Raw genomic sequence first — 25,873 nt, forward strand, 5'->3', positions numbered from 1 at the left:
GGTTCGCCTAGTACCACTATGGGTATCTCTATGTTGCCAATTTTGATTTTCTGGTCTGGGAAGATAGTCACACCCTGGAGCTTTCTGTACAGACCTGCATTTCTAAAGATGTGCATGTTGCACACCTTTCCCAACTATCTTACGTAGATGTTGGTGAAATGACCTTTGTGCTCCACCGATACCTGCAACACCATGAGATTTTTGTACTCTGAGACCAGGTGGTCCAGGGCCAGGAGAGAGATGTGCATTGCATTTATTGCCCCATGGCAGCAAAGCCATCCACTACGTGCTGCACATTTCCCAGAGTCACAGTATTCCTCAACAGATGGACATTGATTGCCTTAGCTATCTGGATCACTGCAGCCCCCATTACATATCTGCCCACCCAAAAATTTATTTCCCATGAGCCGGTAGCTATCAGGCATTGCAAACTTCCACAGAGCGATTGCCACTCACCTGTGAGCTGTCGAAGCAGGTCTCATTTTGGTATCTCAATGCTTCAGGGCAGGGGGCTGCTAATCACAAAGTTCCATTAAAGTGGCCTTGAGAGCACGTGAAAGTTCTGCAGTTACTGCTGGTAGTCCTAGACCTTCAAAATGATGCAGCCCCACCAGTGAGTGCTGGAACCAGTGTTCTACTGCATACAATGCATCCAGGGCAGCCAGCAGCTCTGCATTCCTGATCTTCAGTCCTTTAATATCACCTGAATCATCCACATCCACTTCACTCTCCTACTGGCTTTGTCTAATAAAATACTGCACAACTCTTCGGGAAGTGGCCATAACACACTGTGCAATGCAGGGGTACGCTTTGGGAAAATGGCTGGAAAAATGGCACAAAATTCTCTGATCTATTAGTTTTCCAATGGTGGGGGGGGGGGGTGCACTGCACTCTGGGATGATGACATCAGAAACCCACAAGCATTTGTGCCACATTTTTTTCCCTGTAACACACTGGAAAAAAATCCCAGAATGCTAAGGGCTGCAGGCACTGTGGGACAAGTACCCACAATGCATTGCTGACACAGTGAAACCTAGCTAAGGCAATGGAGACACACTATGTTGACTTTCTGGACATTTTTAACTTTTTAAAATATAGTGGTAAAAAGTTGATTTAAATAAATTTGACTTTATTTCATAATGTAGATGTAGCCTCAGACACTATTGATGTCAACTAATAATGTTGATATTTAAAGCATTTGCAGTGTTGTAGCCATTGGTCTTACAACTTGAGACAGACAAGATGGATGAGGCAATATCTTTTACTGGACCAGCTTCTGATGTTGGAAGGGACAAGTTTCTTTGGGTCCAGAGAAGGAAACAGTAGTGTCCAATTAAATACAAGGAAGGACAGACTTAAGTGTATGGGGTTCAGACATCTTGTAGGAGGACTACTTAAAAAGTAGTGGGAAATACACATCTCTGAAGTCAGAGGACAATGGAAAATTAGTAGGTAGCAGAACATGTTACTAACTGTTGCAATGGGCCATGAAACAACTAGCGTCTCTCTTTCATATAAGGTTTTTAGTGTCTAGCAGAGTTAAGTTCCTGGGCTCATCCTTTGAAGTTCATGTGCTGGTTTCCTTTGAAGAAAAGGATTGCGAGCTCCAATTTGGAGCGATCCCTTTGTGAAAACTGTTCATCCATGAGGGATAGCATGTTTTTGTCTTACCCTTTTTTGGTGTGAATTCATTTAAGATTAACATTGTGAATCAGTACTAATAAAAGTCACGTAAGAAAGGAGAAGAATGATCACACTATACAGCGCTACACAATCCATTAACAGAGGCTGCTCAGTTTTGGTGACACATTAACACCACGTGATGAGGAAAGAGAGATTAGTTTCATTTTCCTGATTCTGGATTATATTTGTGGTCATGCCCACTCACTGAAAATTCCACATAGTCTTCTGGCCTGATAGGTGATGGCTGCAGCATGGGCTCCTGAGAGTGGGACAAGTTTGAATGATAGGGAAATGGACGATCCCCAGGGTATGCAAAAAAACATCTTCAAAGATCCTCAAAGGATTCAGTGATAAACAACATTTTTCTACCAGTTTTGGAAACAGTGTCTAAACACAAATCTTCTACATCCACACCCATCATTATATGCTCACCTTACGCACATATCTGCTTCATATTTCTTTCCATAAAGAATTCCTAATAAAGATGGGTTTTTGTTTCCTCTGAAGTTTAGTGTTACATCGTACACCGCTGAAACTGTTGAAAGAAAATACAGCTGTTAACCTCTGCATCCAAACCACTGATGTTGCTGCTATTCAACATTTAAACAGAAACAAATTCTGATGTAAATACTGCTTTGTTGATACCAGTTGGCAAAACATTTCAAAACCCAAAGGTTTTATTTACCCAGATGTTGCTATTAACAATCTAAGCTATAGCAGAGTATATCCACGCACTCCACAAGAATGGAGTGAGGGCTGATTAATTAAGCAATGTTTGCATACTGCCACTTGAAAGTTGGAAAGTATTACTTTTGGCAAACTGAAACTAGAACTAATACATTTTAAAGATTGTGTAGAAAACAGAGTCTAGTGCATCAACTCAATCATGATGTCATCCAAGGGCCATAATGAGTTTTTATTATATCCACTCACAGGCCGTTTCTACACAGGCCACTTCCTTCAAAAGTGGCATGCTAATACAAGGAGCGAAGGATGCTAATGAGGCGTGGATGCAAAATCCCTGCACCTCATTAGCATAATATCACGTGATTTGGAGTCCAAAAGACCATTCTTTCGGACTCCAAAATGCCATGTAGAAGCATGGCCCTGGGGAGGCTTCTGTAAGGAAGTCCTCCTTCCGGAGACCCCTTCCTCCCAAAAATTTTTGGGAGGAAGGGGCCTCCGGAAGAAGGACTTCCTTACGGAAGCCTCTCCGGGGACTGCGCTTCTACATGGCATTTTGGAGTCTGGAAGACTCCAAATCATGTGACATTACGCTAATGAGGTGCGGGGAATTTGCATCCGCGCCTCATTAGCATCTTTCACTCCGTGTATTAGCATGCCAATTCCGAAGGAAGTGCCCTGTGTAGAAACAGCCACCCAGTGCAGCGAATACAATGAACTATGACACACAACACCCATTACAAGTAAGGTTTTGAACAAACAGCTAACCCATACCTGTTCCCCTGAGACACTGGACAGCAGTGGTGAAACCTTTGGTTCTGGGCAACAGATGATATTTCAATTTAGGCAACCCTTTGGATTCAGCCACTTCCATGCTGATACGGTGCTTGGTTTCTGTAAACCGAGTTCCTTCACAATACAGGAGAAACTAACATGTAAAACAAGAGAAAAACAAGACTACATCTTAAAAAGAAATTACTGTGTAGTGCAGAGATAGAGCTTTTAGAGTGTACGTGGATGGACTGCTGCACACAATTTCCTCCTTTGTTCTTTAGAAATCATGCACTTGGGCCATCCTACAACTCTTTCAGGGCATAACTGAACATAATAGATAATATAATTTAAGAATTACAATAAGCAGTTTGCTGCACGGTGTCTGCTTTCAAAACACTGCTAATTAGCACATTTTCTCAAAGAACATAGAATACATATGCAAGTATTCAGAGTTGCATCTACATTAAAAGTGCCTTTTGGATATCAGTTTGTTTTGTAATCAAATCAACTGTATGTATATACATACATAAAAAAGCCATACCCCTTAATTCAACTGAAACATTTCTTCTTTTGAAAGTCACAGGAATACACAAACATTTATGAACATGGCTTCAGCATCCAATACCAGGCTCAGCTACCATAAACAAAATTTTTCCCATACTAAAGAAGTTCTCTTCTCTGACACACAGATGTAGAGCAAATGGTGACCTACCCTTCAAAAGTGTTGTTCAAGATGTGTTGCTTGTCCCCCTTCCAATAGGTGTGTTAGCACGCTGCATGCCTGACTGTTGGAAAACTTTTCCTGTAGCTGTACCCATTGGATCAGCTGTGACATAGCACCTTCAATGCATGGTATATATAATAATCCCAACCCCCACCATTGCAGTTCCACCTTGCCCCCAAGGGGAGCTGGGCAGGATTCGAAGTGCTCATAAGCAACACATCTTGAAGTGTAACAGATACAAAAGGTAGGTAACTTTTTTCTTCTTTGATTGATAGCTCATGTACATCTGTAGCCAGACATAAACCCCCCCATTTGGCCTTTTCTTCTTCTCCCCCACCCCCACTGGGAGAGACAGAGAGAGAAATAAGCAGGGGAGACAGGCGGCCTTTGATGTCCTGGGAACGCAGGTGCGCTGTCTCGCCCAGCCTCTCTACTATACACAAAAACCAGACAGTGAATGGGCTAGCTAATGGCCGCCCTTCTGGCTGATCTCGGTCATTGACACGCCTGATCACTTCCCCAGGAAGAACCGGGAATTTCCACCCATCACCTCCAAAGGTGCCCAATTGTCCACAATTCACAGGTGCAAATTGAGCCTTGCACCTTCCCTGGGAAACCTGGGGTTCAAAAACATTCCTCCCGATTGGCCACTTGAGACCAGGAAGAAGCCTACGTGACAAAAGGGTATAAAGGGGTTTGGCAGCCCACTCCCCTTTGAGTTTCAATCACCTACACCTGCTGGTCAGGTCTGGAATTAACTCCCAAGACTGGGGACGCCTGGTTCGTATCTACTTCTTCCCAAGGGACTGAGAGAAAGATTCTGGGTCACACTGGATCTAGGAGGCAGGGGTAAGAATTACACCTGTATTACACTTCTTTCCTATAGGAATTGAGGGAAAGACTCTGGTTCCACCAGGTCTAAGAGGCAGGGGTGAAAATCACACCTGCAACGTGCCTTTCTTGTGTACACATTACTTGTATTAGTTTAAGCTGGCTAGTTTGTCTAAAACTTTTCTTAAGTCAAATTGTGTTGTTTCGCCTTTAAAAACTGCGAGTACTAACTTGTACTTTAATTATTTGTCTTAGTTAAATTGTATCTTTGTATAAATAAAAAGTAACTGTTAAAGCGTCTCTAAGTGTAATTTTCCTCTTGCTGCTGTACCCCAACTAAACTCAAAACCAAAGAACCCAGCCTGCCCTGGCTGCTTAGCGTAGCCGCTGGTGTGGCATCACCCCCCTTTGCCCCACCAGACCTTTAGCTGGCACCTGGGCATCGGCTCACAACATCCCAACAGGTGAATCAACAACTGTATACCAGGAGGAGGAGTCGGAGACCATCTGGCTGCCAACGGCTGGAGCGCCATGCTGAAACCCGCATTGTTTCGTGCCTGCTGACTGATGGCATAATGAGACGTGAAGGTGTGGCTGGACAACCAGGCGGCTGTGCTACAGATGTCCTGGATAGGGACTTGTGCAAAAAATGCAGCAGAAGGAGCCTGTGCACTTGTGGAACAGGCTGTTAATGCTGATGCTGAAACCTTAGCTAGGTCATAGTATGCCCTGATGCAGGATGTGATCCATGACGAAAGGAGCTGGGCTGATATGGGGAGGCCTTTCATCCTCCCTGCTATTGCAATAAAGCATTGCATTAATTTACAGAACGGTTTTGTGCATTCAGTGTAAATCACTAGGGCATGTCTGTTGTCCTGTGAGTGGAGGGCCCCATCCCTGTTGCTGGCGTGTAATTTAAGAAAGAACACTGACAAAAATACATCCTGGTTCATATGAAAGTAGGACACCACCTTGGGCAGAAAGGCTGGGTGAGGGCACAACTGTACTTCGAAGAAGACAGTGTATGGTGGTTCTGAAGTGAGAACTCGAATGTGGGACCCACGAGCTTAGAGAGGACCAGGTTCAGGTTCAATATCCCCTTTAACAAAATTTATTCTACACGTGTATGGTAAAAGTTACATATAGCCAGGCACGTACAGATGCGCACCACTAACAGAAACACATGCTGCTGACTGTGGGAGGCTGTGGGCGTTCTGCTGATTATCTGGTCTGCACTTGAACCTCTCCGGGGCAACTGCCCACGTGCTCAGCTGACACTGAATACCGTTCAAGTCCCAGGGAGGGATCAGGTGCTTCATCAGAGGGTACAACCAGTCTAGAGCCTTTAAGAACCGCTCCAGCGTAGGGTTTCCAAAAACTGATTTACCCCTTTCTCCAGGGTGGACAGTGAAACTGGCTGCAAAGGGGACCCTAACGGGCAAGATAGCTAGGTCGTGGTGCCTCTGATGCAGGAAGTAATCAAGCACCAGGAGGAAAGGGGCTTGCTGCAACAGGACCCCCTGCTGAGCAGACCAAGGTGAAAATCATTTCTACTTTGCCACGCATGTTGCCCAGGTAGAAGGCTTACAGCTACCCAGGGGCACCCCGTGGACTGGGTTGGAACACTGCTGCTTGAGTTGGGTCAACCATGCATCATCATTGCTGTGAGGTGGAAGGACTCCAGATTAGGATGCTGGAGGTGGCTGCAGTCACGGGTGATCAGGTCCAGGAGCAGATGCAACTCTAGCGGACCATCTATTGACAGGGTCAGAAGTGTGGTGAATCCATGCTGCCTAGACCACACCGGAGCCACCAGTATGAGGGATGCGTTCTCCTGAGAAACTTTGAGCAGGACCCTGTGTATGAAGGGGAGAGGTGGGAAGGTATACAACAGACGACCTGAGCGGGATACGTGAAACATCTGCCTGGGACCCACGGCTTTGGTTTCGAAAGAAGCAAAATAAATGGCACTTGGAGGTGCTCCTGGTCAGGAATAGCTCCACCTGGAGAGGACCCCACTTGTGGAAGATGGCCAGGGTGACGTCTGCTCATAATGACCATTCATGGGTACTGAATAAGTGACTGGGAAGTGGATAATACTAATAATGTTTAACTGCTGTAGTTCACAGTGCCCTTGAAAAGAAAGTCCTGCTAAACCCATGGGAAAAAAATCTCTCCATTTTGTTATAGTCATTGCACATCTGTTATGTATCAGCACTGTTGTGTCTCTACCCCCTTTAGTTTATATAACTATTACATATATTAAAAAAAAGCTATGTTAAATTAATGCTAAATTTGCTAAGTCAAGCATTTTGAAGTTAGGATATACCCAGAATGAAGATTATTAATGCAACATTAATTTAACACCATGGTTACACATTATGAAAGCCTTTTTGTCAAACTTAGCATGTGGGCTGTCTGAAACAGTACCGAGAACAGAAGAACTCGGCTCTCTTTGGTTTTGGTCTAGCGCCTTATGCACAGTAATGTCTCTTCTCTTTGCCTCCTTCAGTATGCATGGAATGAGAAAGAAGTAATGTAGAATGTATCCTATGTGATCATGCAATTAAAGCTAAACATAGCGCAGCTGAACAAGGAGACCCAATAATGGTTGCACAGGCAGTCTTTATTCTGGCACCTCCTAACTTTTGAGTGCTTGACTGCCACTCTAAAAGTTATTTTAATATATTTTTTGTACTTAATTTCCTATTCTTTCTGAAAGCAAACTGAACCCCACCTCTCAGAAATGAGATAGGTTTTGCCTATGAAAGCTCATGACCTAATAAATTTGTCAGTCTCTAAGATGCCACAGGCCTGCTTGTTGTTATGGAACCACACTGACCATCTGAACCATCAGCATGGTTGGAACTCAGGATCTTTAGCTGGGCAGCACAGACTTCTACCATTTGAGTTAAATGAATAAGTGGTAGCGGCAGCAGGCTGTTATCTTCTATTTGGACCAGCATTAGAAGGTGACATGAGACATACTTTGCCTGAGGCTTACTAGTTTATAGAAACTGGAGAAATGTTGGGAAACAAGAATGTTGGTTTCCACTTCTAGCTTGGGGGAAAAGAGGAATTCTGGTTTCTACACCTTGTTGTGGAGGGAAAATGGTTGAGTGGCTATAGAAATATGACAAAGTGGCTAAACAGATGAGATGTGCCATATTAGAAACAGAATATGAATTCGAAACTCTACCAAGCTGTGACTTTGGGTACTTCTCAAGCAGTTGGGTTTTTTGTGAAATTTGAGATGTATTTGCCCACTCCTTAAAGGCTGTGAGGCCTTCCTCAGTCACAAGTACTCTGAAAGCACATCAACACTGGTTAGAAGAGCTGAGATAAGAGCTCCATCTCCTCACACCTCTCAAACAAGAGCACCTTCCCTGAAGCTAAGGGGAGAGGCGTAACTGCTATTGTTGTACCCCGAGTGGAGCTCTAGCTCTGTGCCTGCCACCCAGGAGGCTTAGTGGAGGCAGAAGCATGCTCTTCGAGGATGAAAAGCTCAAAGATTTTACTAGCAGGCCTCCAGCAGGCTTTACTGAGCATGTGCAAATGTCAATTTTAAGCAGGTTTACACAACTCTGTTAAATCTGGGTGGATTTCATGCATATAAAGTATCTTGCTGACCCTACACTCTTTCAAATTTCAAGTTACTGCTGCAAAATGGGGGAAACTAGGGCTCTTGAAACAGGAAGTTTTATTTAATTGTATTGTTTTGTTAACTCTGGCAAAAGAGACCTCTATTTCACTAGCCTCATTCACAGAAGCAGCAACCATTTTCATTAAAACATTCCAAAAATATTCAGTCAGTGCAACAAGCAAGCACATCCTAGGTGGCTAGAGCACAGGAGACTGACAACAGGGGCTTATCATACAACCTATGAAGCCACTGTAGCTGTTGCATCACTATATTAGCTCCGCCTATGAAAGATAATCTTCGTTAACAATTGTGGTGGGGCTGGAGAGTATGCTGCTGTCCTGAATACCTTGTCCTCTTCTCAGAAAATCTTTTCTGTCCAGCACCGTCTGTGAACTTCATCAGATCACACAGCCACTAGACTGCTAGTTTAATTATTTTATAAAGCATGCTCGAAGTACTGGACATGGGAGATACTACGTGGAGCCCAAATCTTTTCAGCACCTCTAACAGAGGTGCCTGATACTACAAGAAATAAAACTTTGGACCCATGAAGGAATTTACAATTTGGAAACTGAAATGCATCGCACAGGTTCTCAAGCCTCATGGAACTTAAATTTTGAACTGACTCCAGTTAAATTCTTAATGGTGTGGAATCATGGATACTTCAGCTCAAAAATGTGATGCCATGAAGGTACTGCTCAGAATAGTGTTTATCTCTGGTTTGATTATTATGTTGTATCCCTGTAATGTACCCCACAAAACTGAGCTTAATGTACCATTGATGCATAGGCACTGAATTCTGCTCTAGCTGGGGGGTGCTCGACCTAGGTCCTGCCCCCACTCCATCCTTTCACCCAAACTCCTGTCCTGCTGCTTCCCACCCCACCACCTTCCACTCCCTCATTTCCCAACAGCCTCTGAACACTGTGAAACAGCTGTTTTGCAGAGGTGGGAGGCCCTGGGAGGAAGGGACACAAATAGATCAGTGGGGCTGCTCACAGGCAGGTGGAAGGGGAACTTGACTGTTGGTAGGTGCTGAGCAACTGCTAATTTTTCCACATGAATGCTCCAGCCCCGGAGCACCCACAAAGTCAGCGCCTATGGGGGACACATATATAAACAAGACGTGCACTTCAAAAGTAACAAGGATACATCTGAATAATCTCACAAGTTGCTCAAATTCCTGTAGCATTTCACAGAGCAAAGTGAATGGGCTGATGCAAAAACTTTCCATTGTAATCTACAACCTTTGCAAATATCTCCTCACACTGCCCCCAACGGTTCTTGCAGGGGAAAAAAACTTCTATGTTTTTAAATAATATATATCGTTTGCCTAGGGTCACAAGTTCAGGAGAAAAACTTAAATAATGTATTTTTTGTGTAAAAAGAGTTATGGGAGGTTCCTTTATCTGTTTAAGAGGGGATAAAAATGGTAAGTTTTGAGACATGCTTGCACTGCTCAATACGCTGAGAAATACTTAGGCACGTTTCTCCAACAATGTTCAAAATGGCATTCCTACCCAATAACCGATCAGAAGCAGAAACAAGACATACACCAGGCATGTCCAACCTGCGGCCCTGGACAGCTAGTAATGCAGCCCCACAAGATCGTAAACTTTTAACATTATTATGTGATTTATATACATTAACTATATTATATATTTTGTACACGGCCCAAGACTATCTTCACTCAATGCGGTCCACGCAAGCCAAAAGGTTGGACACCCATGACATACACCTTTACATTACAAGTGGGACCTCATGAAGAAGGTGGCACGCTTAAGTATGAAGATGATATCTCATACAGTTTCCATCATTCCACTCTAAGCAGAGGAGACACTATACAGAAAGGATCATACACTTACCCACATATATTCAGGATAATCAGACAAACGTTTTAATCCTTCAATAACTGTATCTCTGTCTTCTTCCCATTTCCTTTTGCAGAAAACGATCTCAAGGAAGTACCACGTCCAGCCAATCAAGGGCACATACAAGAGTTCTTTCTTAGCAAGAACTTTGGAACTCTGGAAGAAACCCCACCCCATAACACTGGATTATTTATACTCGCCAGACCCAGACAAAAGCACTGAGGCTGGGATTTTCAGAAGTGCTCAATACTGACATTGCTCTGACTGCACTGATGTCAGTGGGAGTTCTTTTGAAAATCCCACCACAAAGCAAAAAACAAAACACGGGAATTTTATTTTAAATCATGATGAAATCACAGAGTCACTCACTCCCAATACTCCAAAGCGTTCAGTCATGGTCCAACCACACAAGAAGTCGATTTCAAAGTTGTGATTCAAGATGATGATGACATGTTCTTTTCCAAATGTATCCACTGTGGCCTGGTCTGAGAATAAAGTGCATTCTGTGCCTGACCACCATTCCAGCAACATTACCAACTCTGAATAAAATGGTGGGGAAGGGGGGGGAAAAAGACCACGTTAAGGTTAAGCATTACACAACACATTTAACACCCTCTGTGCCTCACATTCTCATTCCAAACATTTCTAGACCAGCGTTTTCCACCTTTTAATCCGTCCTGTAGAGGTTGATGGCTTATATTATAGTTACAGAGATTTTATTTAATCTCAAATTGACACACATCAGATCATATGAATTCATATTTATCCTACCTACTTGAAATGGGTTGTAGGCCATGGGATAAAAGCCTGATTGTTACTGTTGTTCATTGTAAAGCAAATATTTCAGAAGCACCAACAACTCCCCTCCCCACCACAGACACACACACCCTGGAACCCGAAAGCAGGCCCTTCCGCTAAATGCGTACCTCTCCTCCCAGGTAGAACACAGATTAGACTCAACCTAATGTTTCCACTGAATTAATATGAAATACATTTGATTCAAGTAAAAAAAACAAAACAATGGGCTTTTAATGGATAAATGCTATAAGAACTTCTGCAATTTATTTTAATATTAAACACAGGACAGTAAATAGGTCTGTATTAAGGCTACCAAAACAAAGTCACCAACACGTGGGGGAAGAACTGGGAGACTTCAGAAAAATCATCAAGTAAGAACAGAAGGAGAAATTGCTTCTCCTTTATTTAGTCTACAAAAAAAGGAAAAAGAGAGAGAGGATCTGCTCACTAACTCTTCTTCTGCACTTTTCCCCACCTCTCATTCATTATGTGGCCCTTTTATCTTCCCTTCCCTTCGCCAGCATATTTAGATTTGCCAACCATCAACATAACATTCACTAATGCAGCTTTCAAAGTAACAAGCAGTCCTGTGGCACCTTAGGGACCAATGAAGTTATTAGGTTATGAGCTTTCATGGTCAAAGCCCACTTCCTCAGATCTGAGAAGTGGGTTTTGCCCATAAAAAGCTCATAACCAAATAAATTTGTTAGTCTCTCAGGTGCCAGAGGACTGCTTGTTGTTTGTGAATCATCTGAGCTTTGCACAAATCAAGGTGGATCCAGACAGCTGGCATTAAACATTAAAAAAGTCATAGAGCAGTTTTTAAACTAAGAGGTGGGGGAAAGCCGATTGGTGTTGGGGAGCACCTGGATCAGACAGAGACTTCTCTTACACGAGGCTCCATAGATAGGGATGCCCTAGAAGTTAGTCAGATAGGGAACGTGGGAAATAATATATGGGCAAGATCAGATGTGAAACAATTGCATATAAAAAATCCAACGCATCTGTGAAAGGCAGACATATAAATAGTGGTAGTTTTTTAAAGTGCTTTTACACAAATGCTAGGAGTCTGTCTAATAAGATGGGTGAACTAGAGTACCTCATATCAAAGGAGGAAGTTGACATAATAGACATCACAGAAACATGGTGGAATGAGGACAATCAGTGGGACGCTATCATACCGGGATATAAATTATATCGGAAAGACAGAACAGGTCGTGCGGGTGGCAGAGTGGTACTATATGTGAAGGATAATATAGAATCAAATGAAGCAAAAATCCTGAAGGAATCAAAATGTTCCGTAGAATCATTATGGATAACAATTCATTCCTCTAATATGAATATGGCACTAGGAATATATTACCGACCACCTAACCAGGACAGTGATAGTGATGCCGAAACGTTAAGGGAGATTAGAGAGGCTATCAAAATAAAAAACACAGTAATAATAGGAGATTTCAATTATCCCCATATTGATTGGGTACATGTCACCTCAGGATGGGATTCAGAGATTAAATTTCTTGATGCCTTAAATGACTGCTTCTTGGAGCAGCTAGTACAGGAACCCACAAGGGGAGAGTCAATTCTCGATCTAGTCCTGACTGGAATGCAGGATCTGGTCCAAGAGGTAACTGTTACTGGACCACTTGGAAATAGTGACCACAATATAATAACTTTTAATATTCCTGTGTTGGGAAGAACACCGCAGAGGTCAAACACTCCGGCATTTAATTTCAAAAAGGGGAATTACACTAAAATGAGGAAGCTAGTTAAACAGAAACTAAAAGGTAGAGTAACTAAACTAAAATCCCTGGAAGCTGCATGGAAACTGTTTAAAGACACCATACTAGAGGCCCAACTTAAATGTATACCCCAAATAAAAAAACACAGTAAGAGACCTAACAAAGAACCACCATGGCTTAACAGCCATGTTAAAAAGGCAGTGAGAGAGAAAAGGGCAGCTTTTAAAAAGTGGAAGTCAAATCCTAGTGAGGAAAATAGAAAGGAACACAAACACTCCCAAATTAAGTGCCATAATGTAGTAAGAAAAGCCAAAAAAGATTTTGAGGAACAGCTAGCCAAAAATTCAAAAAATGATAGTAAAATGTTTTTTAAATACATTAGAAGCAGGAAGCCCGCTAAAGAAGCAGTGGGGCCCTTGGACGATAAAGATATAAAAGGAGCGATCAAGGAAGACAGTGCCATTGCGGAGCGATTAAATGATTTCTTTGCTTCAGTCTTCACAGCTGAGGATGTTACAGAGGTTCCTAAATCTGAGCCAGCCTTTTTAGGTGACAAATCTGAGGAACTCTCCCAGATTGAAGTGACATTAGAGGAGGTTTTGGAGTTAATTGATAAGCTGAATAGTAACAAGTCTCCAGGACCAGATGACCAAGTGTTCTGAAAGAACTCAAATGTGAAATTGCGGAGTTATTAACAGTGGTTTGTAACCTATGCTTTAAATCTGTTTCGGTACCAAATGACTGGAAGACGGCCAATATAACGCCAATATTTAAAAAAGGCTCCAGAGGAGACCCTGGCAATTATAGACCGATAAGTCTAACATCAGTACCAGGCAAATTAGTAGAAACAATAGTAAAGAATAAAACTGCAAGGCACGTAGAAGAGCACGAATTGTTGGGCAAAAGTCAGCATGGTTTCTGCACAGGGAAGTCGTGTCTAACTAATCTATTAGAATTCTTCGAAGGGGTTAATAAACATGCGGACAAGGGGCACCCAGTGGACATAATATACCTAAGATTTCCAGAAAGCCTTTGACACGGTCCCACACCAAAGGCTTTTATGTAAATTAGGTGGTCATGGGATAGGAGGAAAGGTCCTTTCATGGATCGGGAATTGGTTAAAAGACAGAAAACAAAGGGTTGGAATAAATGGTAAATTTTCACAATGGAGGGGGGTAACTAGTGGTGTTCCCCAGGGGTCAGTCCTGGGACCGATCCTGTTCAACTTGTTCATCAATGATCTAGAAAATCAGGTAAGCAGTGAGGTGGCAAAGTTTGCAGATGACACCAAGTTGTTCAGGACAGTCAAAACCAAAAGGGATTGTGAAGAACTACAAAATGATCTCAGCAAACTGAGTGATTGGGCAGCAAAATGGTAAATGAAATTCAATGTGGGTAAGTGTAAGGTAATGCACATTGGAAAAAATAACCCAAATTACACGTACAACATGATGGGGTCAAATTTAGCTACGACAGATCAGGAAAGGGATCTTGGAGTTATAGTGGATAGTTCTCTGAAGACATCCACGCAGTGTGCAGTGGCAGTTAGTAAAGCAAATAGGATGTTAGGAATTATTAAAAAAGGGATAGATAATAAGACAAAAGATATCATACTTCCCCTATATAAAACTATGTACGCCCACATCTTGAGTACTGCGTGCAGATGTGGTCTCCTCACCTCCAAAAAGATATATTGGCATTAGAAAAGGTTCAGAAAAGGGCGACTAAGATGATTAGGGGTTTGGAACGGGTCCCATATGGGGAGAGGCTAGAGAGACTGGGACTTTTCAGTCTGGAAAAGAGGCGACTGAGGGGCGATATGATAGAGGTATATAACATCATGAATGGTGTGGAGAAAGTGAATCTAGAAAAATTATTTACCTCTTCCCATAATACAAGAACTAGAGGACACCAAATGAAATTGATTGGTAGTAGGTTCAAAACTAATAAAAGGAAATTTTTCTTCACACAGCGCACAGTCAACCTGTGGAACTCCTTGCCGGAGGAGGCTGTGAAGGCCAGGACTCTATCAGGGTTTAAAAAAAGAGCTCGATAAATTTTTGCAGGTTAGGTCCATAAATGGCTATTAGCCAGGGGTAAAGTATGGTGCCCTAGCCTTCAGTACAAGAGCAGGAGATGGATGGCAGGAGATAAATCACTTGATCATTGTCTTCTGTTCTCCTTCTCTGGGGCACCTGGCATTGGCCACTGTCGGCAGACGGGATGCTGGGCTGGATGGACCTTTGGTCTAACCCAGTATGGCCATTCCTATGTTCACGTCAGCTTTGTTTCATAAGGCCCTGGCGGGAAAGTTGGGACAGTCTCTCTATGTGAGTGGCTCTCCACGTGGCGGTCACAACCCAGCCTGTCCTTCCCATATTGCTAACTGGGTGGGATCCAATTTTGATCCAGACTAGACATGAGGCAGACTCATAGGGTTCAGAGTGTGGGGGGAAAAAAAAAAAGAGAACGACTGGTCTGTGTTAATCGAAGAGGGGTTAGATTCTCCACAACGGGTTATCTGAATTGCTCTTCTTGTCAGGTCCACAAGCCCATTCACTGTTATCGTTTATTCAGGGCACTTTATGGGCTTGATGAGACTAATGCAACCTGTACATGAAATCTGACTCCTTCCCACTCTAATTTAAGGAGAAAGGAAATGAGAATATCAAGAGGGATGCATAACGTATTGCTACAGTTTTCTCAGGCCCGGTCAGTCCTGTTTGCTAAGTTAAGAAATGCACCAAGTTAGTGCACCTTTGGTGGTTTCAGCAAGGGAAATTTATTCACAAACTATTGGCATACTTCAAACTATTCCCATACTAACTTAGTGGTTCAGCTCACATTAGTGCACAGACTTGTGAACCTTAAATAGAATTATCTCACGAGCCCGTGGAAGAAATCTTAGTCACTGCTGAGCTCAGTAAAACTCTTACGTTACTTAAATAAAGAATTAAACAGTCAAATATGAGTGACAAAGTAAACCCTGCTATACCATTTTGAAATGTTGGAAGCAACTGTATAGGAGACTCAGTATAAACTAACTCTGAGACCGTAGCTGTCATCCTCTCCACCCTGTTTTTTAAAACAAAAATTTTATCCACCCTTTTAGGTCTTGTCATGTGCCACACTGCAAGCTCTTCAGGACACAGACTGTCTTTTTACACATCTGCAGAGTACCTAGCACTTGATTTCCCAGGGGGGCATGAAGAAATTCCAGGGGGGATGTGAGGTGACCCAGCCCTGCCCCCCAATCATTCCTCCCACCTGAAGAAAGAGCCAGCCTTTGCTTCCAGCGCTCACCCCCGCCATTTTACATGGGTGACCTGGTGCAGCCGCTACAAAAAGGCAGGCTGCTGGCGAAGACCCACATGGAGCTGGCTGCCTCCTGCAACCATGAGTGAGTGTGGGTTGGGGCGGGAGGAGGAGGATGGGATTAGATGGGGGGCTGGTAGTGCCTGGATTTGTAGGAGGGGAAAGGCTCGGGTGGACGGCTCGGACGGCTCAAGCGGCTCGGGCTGGTGGAGGGGCGGCTGATCTCGGCAGCGTGTGGCTCAGGCGACTCAGGCTGGTGGGTGGGCAGCTGGCTTGGCAGCATGGGGCTCGGGTGGCTGGCCCGCATTTGAGGCAAGTGGTTGCTGGGCAGCCAGCTAGCCCTGGTGGCTGGCAGGAGGCTGGCCCTGGCAACATGGGGCTTGGGTGGCTCACATGTGTGGCTCTGGCAGCACAGGCCTCAGGCGGGCAGCTGGCATGGGGTTCTGGCAGCCTGCCAGCTGGGGCTGCACCAGGCACCCAACAGGGGCCAAGAAAAATTATTTGTGCTTATTTTTAATTTTAAACAACATTTTTATATCAAGTTTTTTTGTTTATTTTAAATTACTAATTGAATTTTTTTGTTAAAGGGGGGGTTGGATGATGGTAAAGAAGAGGTGTGGGGGCACAAAGGTTCCTCAAAAATCAAACGGGAGGTGTTCTGACAAACAGTTTGGGAACCACTGACCTAGCACAGTGCACCCCTAAGCCTCATGTTGTGCCCTTAGGCACAATACAAATAGCACAACCACTCTCACCATAGCAGGTCTGCAGCCAGATTAGTTTAGTATGTTTAAAATGCAAGAAGAGTGATATATAATCACTAAGCCCATGACTGGTTGTGCTGTCCATGGATTTAGTATCTTTGGGACTCAGGATACTGGAGAATTATTCAATGACTTCAGAGTGTTATTCCACAGCATCAACTCTTAATCCTGCCAATTTAGCAAGAACTTTGTCCTTTCTGAAGCCAGAAATGAATCTTTCTATGTTAGACACTAGATAAATTCTCTTTCTACCTCTTCCCGGCAATGAATATTTTTACATCTCCTGTATCTAACTCTACTCTCTGCTCTTAAAGACCTTCCTCAAGAAAAGGATGGAGGCTGTCTGTACCTGAGCTGTCCTCTTCAACAAAAACAAAAACAAAAACTCAGCCGAGCGAGATGTGGATGCACTGGTTTGAGAACATTCCACCATTAACTCTGAAATATTTCTGTGAAACTTCCGTGGCGCTCATACTGAGATATGAGATTTGGGGAACAGGGGAATTATTACCAAGAAGCTGATCGTCTTTTGCAAGTGCACTGATACATGGCACATAAATGTCAAGGAATGGGGCTTTTTATTTCTTTTAGTGATTTTTTTTTAATGGATCAAGCTCCAGATATTTAGTCTCGGTCTGATCCTGTCAATGTTATGGCCTACACACTGAAATTTGTCTTGTTTACTTGATGGTTTGGATACAGACTAGCACAGCTCTCTCTCTGATCCTACTGACAGAGACCGAAAACTACAAGATCTCAACCAAACATTGATAAACCTGAATTACCCACCAGGAGAAATAAAAAACAAATCAACAGGGCCAGACAAATACCCAGAGACCAGCTACTCCAAGATAGGCCCAAAAAAGCCAAACACAGAGCACCACTGGTCATTACCTACAACCTCCAACTCAAATCACTGCTATGCATTATTGAAGACCTACAACTTATCCTTAATTAGGATGCCACATTTGAGAAGGCCCTAGGTGACAGGCCTGTTCTCTCCTACAGACAACCTCCCAACCTTATGAGGATTCTCACTAACAACCACAGACTGTACCACAGGAACACCAGTCCTGGAACTTTTCCCTGCAATAAGGCCTGTTGCCAACTTTGTGCACATACCTACTCTGGAGATACCATCACTCGAACTAACCAGGTTACTCACAGAATCATGGGCACATTCTCATGTTCCTTAACTAACATCATATATGCCATATGCCAACAATGCCCACATGCCTTGTATATTGGACAGACTTCAAAATTTGTTAGAGAAAGAATTAATGGTCACAAAACAGACATAAAAACACTCCTGATTCACAAACCTGTCAGCCAGCACTTTAATGGAGTGGGCCATTCTGTTAATGACCTGAAAGTCTGTGTTTTAGTGAAAAGGAACTTTCACAGCTGTTTGGAAAGAGAGGCTGCTGAACTCTCTTTTATATTCAAACTCGACACATTAACACGTGGTTTGAACCATGATGGCAATTTTCTAACTCATTATAGGGGTTCTTTTACATACTTGCTTTATCTAATTCTTGACTCCCCCTGCCCTTCCCTCTGCCCCTCTGCTCACTTTGATCATAATTTTCTGATTTGTCAACCTTGATGACTATTTTTGGTTCTCTGTGCCTTAAATATTGAGTCTGTTCTGGTATGGCTATGGTCTGAAGAAGTGGGTCTGTCCCATGAAAGCTCATCACCTAATAAATTATTTGTTAGTCTTTAAAGTGCTACTGGACTGCTTTTTTGTTTTGATAGTATATAGACTAGCATGGCTCTCTCTTTGATCTGCATATCTCTCTGTTACTGCTCTAGCTGGCTGAAAGTGAACAAGAATTTGCTTTAACTAACACTATTTAGCCCAACGTCTCAAACTCTAGAGCTTCAGCTTGACAGAAAATCGGCTCTTGTTGTCTTACTTTATTGTCCACTCAGGAGGCAAAGAATGACTGGATACATCTATCTACTGCTCTACAGTGAACAAGGCAGTTTGTTCTGAGATACCAAGATGTTAGGATAATATTTTTTACAACTAAGTATATTGCCCTATTAAGCAGCAAGGGCCATTTGAAGAGAACTGACACAAGTAAGCATGAAACAGAGATTCTCTTCATAAATTGAATATGCTCTGAAGTTCAAGGTATCCAACATGCTCCCTGTTCACCACATGTGGTGAACAGGAAAGCAGACTGTGGAGAATGCAGCTCAGAGCTGAACAGGTGGGGCACCCCTCCACCTGCTCCGCACGTCACCTGCCACATGGTGCCTCTGGCAGTTTGCATCTCTCAGTAATTCCATAGTGGTTTTTTTTGTTTTTTTTTTAACTAAATGGTGCCTGTCAGTTTCAGGGGACCCACATCGGTATTCCCCTACCACGGTCCACTCCAGAGTGCCCACTCAGGTTTCAGAAAAGACAGTTAGCTGTTCCATAATTGGTGCTTTTCTAGATGTGTCACTTGTATCCATTCCGCAAGACGCGTGCATGCTCGCCACATGCACTGATTTCGGAGGTTTTTCCCTCAGCAGTATCTGTAGGAGAGCAGCTGTGGTGACCCCTGGAATGGTGCCCTCACAGAGAAGTTTACGGGGCACTGCATGCTCCTTATTGCAAGGGACTCCACTAGTGAGACAGGAGGACAGGTCACGGAAAGCACATGAGCAACAGATCTTGAAGAGCAACAGTTATGGAAAATTTAACTGTTTTTTCTTCAAGTGCTTGCTCATGTCCATTCCATATTCTGTGACTCCAATCAGTCACCATGGTAGTGGTTAGGAGTTCATGGCCATGTTGACTGTAGCATGGCTCTGCTTAGCCAGTGCCATCTCTAGCTTGCGGCCCAGTGAGGTGTAATGAGATGTGAATGTGTGGACCAAGGACCGCATTGTGGTTCTCTAAAATGCCCAGGACTAGGACGTGTGCCAGGAAGGCTGCCAATGACACCTGAGCTATGATTAAATAGGCTCAGACAATTGGTGGCAGGGAGACATTCGCCAGCTCACAATAGGTCCATATACAAGAGCTGATCCACTTGGAACTCCTCTGTTATAACACTGGAAGGCCCCTCATTCATTCAGTTGTAGCTGCAAAGAGCTGCATCAACTCATGGAAGGGCTTGGCTCATTGTAGAAAACCAGGGCTCTCTGGATGTTCACAGCATGCAAACACCTCTCCTGCTCTACCTTTGGCAGCTTGAGACAGAACACAAGCAGGAGTACGTCCTGTTCGTGGGGCAGGAGGACCCCACTTTCGGCAGGAATGCTGGATGAGACTGTAGCTGAACCTTCTTATAAAAAAAACAAACAAACAAAAAAATGTGTAAGGCAGTTCCGAAGTCATTGCCTTCATTTCCAACGTCCATCTCACTGAGGTCACCACCAACAGGAAAGTGACCTCTCAGGTCAAGTAGAAAAAGGAACAAGAGCCCAGAGACTGAAAGTGCAGGCTGGTGAGTACAGATAGGACCAAGGTAAGGTCCCACTGCAGGACAGGATCCCAAACTTGTGGGTAAAGCCTCTCCAGAACTTGATTGTCAAGTCATTAGAGACTATCTGACCTTGAATCGGCAGATGGAAAGCAGTAGACAGCCACCGAGTGTCTCTGGATAGAAGAGTGCGCTAGGCCTTGTCTCCTGAGCTGCAGTACAAAGTCCAAAATGGCTTCTACTGAGAAAGTGAGGGACACATGCTGCACTCTAACATTCAGCAGGAAGACCTCATCCTCTTGGCCAGATAAGTTTGTCTTGTGGGTAGTTTCCTGCTCCCCTAGAGAACCTGCTGGACCTCCTCCGAGCACATATACTCCTCCAGGTTTAACCATGGAGTAGGCATGCTGTGAGGTGTAGAGACTCCAGGATGGAGTGCAGGAGCCAGGCCCAGATAGATGGCAAGGGATCAGGAAGGGGCTACCGCCATGTTCATAAGTATGTTGAACCAGTGCTGGTGAGGCTTCGCTGGGGTGATCTTGACAACCCCCGCTCTCTCCCTCTTGCTCTTTACTAGGACCTGGCTGATGAAGAGGATAGGTTGAAATGTGTACACCATGACAGGAGGAAGGCATGAATGGGCGGCGTATCAGTCTCCCACATCCAGGGAGTGAATGATGGAGGTCAGGGAGACCTTGCAGAACTTCAACTTTTGCAAGTTGAATCCTTTCAAGTCCAGAATGGGCTGCAGCTTCCCTTTGGGATCAAAAAATACTGGAAATAAAGCCCTTAGTACTCAGGAGGAACTCTGTCCACTGCCACGAGCTGTGGCAAGCCTTCCACTTCCTCTAAAGGAGTTTCTTGTGAGAGAGGTCCCTGAAGAAAGAAGGGGAAAGTGAGTGGAGGAAGTAGAAAATAAACTGAAGGGTGTACCCCAGTGCCACTGTCTGGAGAACCCACTGGTTTGAGGAGATGCAGGTCCAAGCAGGGAGGAAACAAGAAAGATGGTTGGAAAAAAATGGGAAAGATGGAGCTTGGTAACAGACTCAGACTGTTCTCAGGTGTACCATCAAACCATGCACTGGACTCCTTGCCTACCACAGGCTGAGCCCGACTGGGCAGAGGAGTGTGGCTTAGGCACTGGTTATAGCCCTTGCTCCTCTTGGAATAGGATTCTTGCCCTGGTTGGCTTCTTCAGCTCTGCAGTTGCTGAGTTCAAACTGCTTGCAGGTTGGGGCAGGGATGAGGTGAGGGGGAAAAGAGGGCTGGTGACACTGTTCTTGCCAGTGGGTGCATGCCTCCACAGGCTGTACCAGGGCACCGCAGAACTGCACTCTGACTCCTGCTGTCAGTGCCCCATGACCAGGAACCGAAAAGGGTTGCTGGGGGCCTGCCTCTCAGTGTACTAGGTGCATTTGCTCCACGCTCGTTGAGCACTGATGGGACAGTCCCTGAGATCGAGAAAGGTGCTGCTGAGATGGGGACTTGCACAGAGGTCCCAAAGTAGGTTTTCCCTTAGGCCGAGGAACCACAAAGCTGGTGTGGACAGCACTGATAGTGCCAGGATACCCTGAGTTGACTGTAGGACCTTAGATGATGATGGGACATCCATCTGTTGAAGGCCCTCATTGCTGTGTGATAAAGTAGGCCTTACTGCTTGACTTGAGCTGTACCCAGGACCCCAATGAAAGCTGAGCCAGTCAACACGGGTATTGGCTCTCCGCAATCCCTTCCCTTTCCCTTACGGGAGGTGGGAGACCTTCCCTTCACAAGCTTCTTAGACTTCTTGGAAGGAACTATGGAGGAAGGTCAGAGCCAGCTGGAAGATGGTGCCAGGGGACACTCCACACTGAGGCTGCTGTGCTCGGGGCCAAATGGGACTTCTGCTCCAGTGCTGGAATTAGTGTTGACTCCACCAGGAGAGCCTGGAAATGAACGTCCCTCTCCCTCTCTGTTCTGGGTTTAAACAACTTACAAATGCAACACTTGTCACTGATAAAACTTTCTTCCAAAGACCTCAAGCAGCTGCTACAGAGATCGCTGATGGGCGTAAGGCACTTACAGCAATCACTTGGCTGAAACCCGGGACCCGGGCAGAGCAAAGTCCTGTTTGGGACAAACTAATTCTAACTAACTACTAAGGGATGACTAACTACGAATTACAATCTATTTTGCAGGACAAGAGGCTGTAAGACAGAACGATGCTAACAACTCTAGCAACAAGGCAGCAGAAATTTCCATCAGTGGCACTGGTGGGAAGAAGGAACTGGGTGGCGGGGGGGACATGTGGCAGCCCTTATGAAGGTGCCACTCCAGGGGTCTCCAGACCCACTATGTACATTAAAGAGAAAAGCTTGACAACAGTGCATGGGGTGAGCATGCGTACCTAATGTGGAATGGACATGAACAAGCACTCAAAAAAGCTGCTGCCGCCGCCTGTCTCTGGGCAGGGATCCTTGATCCACTCCTTTCTGATCAGCAGTTTTAAGGCTTATGGACCCCTGCCTTACATCATATGATCCTCAGCAAGGCAGTGTGCTACCCGCCTGTGACTGTGCTCTACTTTCTCTCTGAGGGCCATGACAGCGGTAATTTCCCAGTAATCAAAAGAAGTTTTTGTCTAAGGGGGCACATTCATTTTTAAAGAAAAAGCTTCCCATGGAGAAAAAGTATAAAAATAAATAAGATTCAAATCTACTCAAAACATATTAGGAAATAACCATCAGTCTTATGGGACCAAAGTGCTTCCAATCCTTCCGGAAGATTGGGGGCCTCTTGGACAAAAGTTAACATCAGTTTCCCGTGTCACTTCAAACTCAGCCTTTGCATGCCAAGAGTTCTTGCTTTGAGCCTTGGGAAAACCCACTTTGAAGCAGCATATGTAAAACACTACAGGGGTAGAATATCAGGAGAGTTGTTTGGTCTCAGTGACTCACCTTGGTCTCTCCACAAGTGTTTAGTTCCTGGAGAAGCAATGGTAATCCTCCCCCAGGTGGAGAAGAACACATTCATACATTTAACACACAGATACTGAAGGTAGTTACAATATCGGTGGCAGTGATTCTGTGAACACCAACACGGCAATTTGAATCCAGTGTGGTTCTTTGTGTGTTGTCATGACCATCAATTATTCTGCATCACCTGAGGTGTATTATATCTGGGATACCATCAGTCCTATCTCTTATCATAGGACTGGAAGAGACCTCAAGAGGTCATTGAGTCCAGTCCCCTGCACTCACAGCAAGACCTACCACCACCCCTGACAGACTTTTTTTTTTTTTTTTAAATCTAACCTGCCCCAGACACTTAAGGGCCCCCTCAGGGATTGAGCTCACAACCCTGGGTTTACAAGGCCAATGCTCTAGCCACCCAAGCTATCCCTTCCCCTCTACAATCACCCCTGTCAGCCACATGAAAATGGTTGCCATGCATAAGCATTACAATACTCAGTACACCCTCATAACCCCCCAAAAAAGTTACAAAGCACAAATCTGAACAGTTTTTTTTTCTTGAGCTTGCTTTTTTAAGTTATCTTTCAGCTGAGAGCTGGAATGGGAAAAACACCAGGTTAAAAGAAATATTTCTCACTATAAGTGACCAAAACAACCAGTCAGAATGGAATAACAACTAGGTTAATATTCTTATATTCATAACACAAATGACAGCACTTGCCCTGCTAAGTTTGTTAGGCTATGTCACTTTCTTCATTATAAACCACAATTAAACTGAATGCTCTGTCAGCTCCTCCATTACAGGCCATTAGCACTGTTAAAGCTGAAGTCGTATTTACATTGTACACCTTGACTTTCACAGTTTAATTTCTCACAGATTTTAAATGTACAGTACAGATGTGGCCAAACTTACTGGCCCTCCAAGCGGCATTCGACAATCTTCAGAAGTTTGAGAGGTGGAGTGGGCATGCCGGGGCCGCTGGGGCTTCAGCATCATAGGAGGTGCTGGATGGGGCTCAGGGCTTCAGCCATGTGCCTGATGAAGTCCCAAGCCATGGCAGGTGTGCCCTGTGGGGCTGAAGACCGGAGACCCCTCCTCCTGCTGGGCAGAAATCCCTGCCCCACCACCCCACTGCAAGGCAGTGAGCCTGAGCTCCACTGCCGCTGTCTGGCAGGTGGAGAATGTGGGGCAGCAGAGAAGGATCCATGAGCTGCACTTTAGTGGTTAAAGAGCCACATGTAATCTGCAAACCACAACTGGGCCACCTCTGATAAAGGCAGCTTCAAACTAGCACATAAAATGCTATAATTGGATGGCATCTAGGGTTTTACGCAACTGCTACATTCCTTCTGGAGTATAAGTATAGGATATCCAATAGACCATGGTTCCCCAAACTGGGGGGCTTGCCCCTCTGGAGAGGGTGTGAAGAAATTCCAAGGGGGGCTGTGAGGCAACCTAGCCCCTGTCCCCATCATTCCCCTCACCCAAAGAAAAAGCCGGCCTTTGCTTCCGGCTCCCAGCCCCTGCCATTTTACGTGGGGGACCCAGCGCAGCCACTATAAAAAGCAGGCAGCTGACGAAGACCCACATGGAGCTCGCTGCGTCCTACAAAGGGGAGTGAGTGTGGGTTGGGGAGGGGAGGGGAAGGAGGAGAAGGACGGGGTCAAATGCGGGCTGGTGGTGCCCAGCTTGCGGGAGGGGCCGAAGTGAGTGAGGCACTGGTGGTTCCTGGCGTTGGGGGTGCGGGGGGGTGGCTTGGGCAGGGGGGCTCGTGGGGCCAGCTTGCTGGGCTCATGGGGCTTGGGTGGTTGGCCCCAGCATTGCAGGGCCTGGGCTGCTCATGCTGGCTAGAGCTTGGTCAGCTTGGACGGGTGGCTCTGGCAGCGCACAGCTCAGGAGGGCGGGCAGGAGGCTGGCATGTGGCTCAGGCAGCTGGGGCTGCACAAGGCACCCACAAGGGGCCAAGAAAAACTATTTTTGCTTATTTTTAATTTCAAATAACATTTTTATATCAAGTTTTTGTGTTTGTTTTAAATTGCAAATTGAATTTTTTCTTAAAAGGGGGGTTGGATGATGGTAAACAAGATGTGGGGGGGAGTATGAGGGTTTCTCAAAAATCAAAAGGGGGGGCATGATGCCGAAAAGTTTGGGAACCACTGCAATAGACAATACAGACATTTTGAAATCTTATCTGTTTTAAACAGTTGTACAGTAGACAATTCTCCATGCTTATTAATTTCTTTCATAAATTAAGAGCCTAAATTTGCAAACCAACCTTTGATGACACAGGAAGGCCATTCTCTCAGTGAAGTCAATACCACTACTTGAGTGAGTAAAAGTTTGCTGGGCTGTGTTCTCAAATGTTAAAGAGGGCGGGTGCGGCGGGAGAGTGAAATATTTAAAAAAAACATTTTTGATAATATTCTGCTATAAGCTTGGAAACAAATTTTTTCCCTGGCAGTTTTCTTTTTCTCCCCTTATATTTGATGGATAGCTATTACAGGGAAGGGATGATGGAACAGGGGAGCTAGGGACAACCACCTCACCATATTTTACCTGGCACAGGGGCAAGCAAGAGGGGATCGAGGCAGTGCAGTGGAAGGGCTTCAGAAGAAGAGGCAGCTCAGGGGCAGGGCTACAATTTGGGCGCCAGTGGCTCCTCCTACTTTT

The 25,873-nt window shown here is 44.7% G+C and overlaps 1 protein-coding gene across 11 annotated transcripts in view; it reads right to left on the reverse strand.

Moving 5' to 3' along the window:
• AGPAT3 (1-acylglycerol-3-phosphate O-acyltransferase 3) overlaps nucleotides 1-25,873 on the reverse strand; it is a 170,905-nt gene that overhangs the window by 36,882 nt on the left and 108,150 nt on the right. For all 11 annotated transcript variants that reach the window (XM_074995436.1, XM_074995396.1, XM_074995364.1 and 8 more), the window contains 4 exons: nucleotides 10,580-10,749; nucleotides 10,205-10,366; nucleotides 3,142-3,295; nucleotides 2,116-2,218 (listed from right to left, as the gene is read on the reverse strand). In XM_074995436.1, coding sequence (XP_074851537.1) covers nucleotides 2,116-2,218; nucleotides 3,142-3,295; nucleotides 10,205-10,366; nucleotides 10,580-10,749 — 589 coding nt within the window. The remainder of the gene's footprint in view (nucleotides 1-2,115; nucleotides 2,219-3,141; nucleotides 3,296-10,204; nucleotides 10,367-10,579; nucleotides 10,750-25,873) is intronic.

This window comes from Carettochelys insculpta, chromosome 1, assembly GCF_033958435.1.
Source record: "Carettochelys insculpta isolate YL-2023 chromosome 1, ASM3395843v1, whole genome shotgun sequence".
Taxonomy (NCBI): Eukaryota; Metazoa; Chordata; order Testudines; family Carettochelyidae; genus Carettochelys; species Carettochelys insculpta.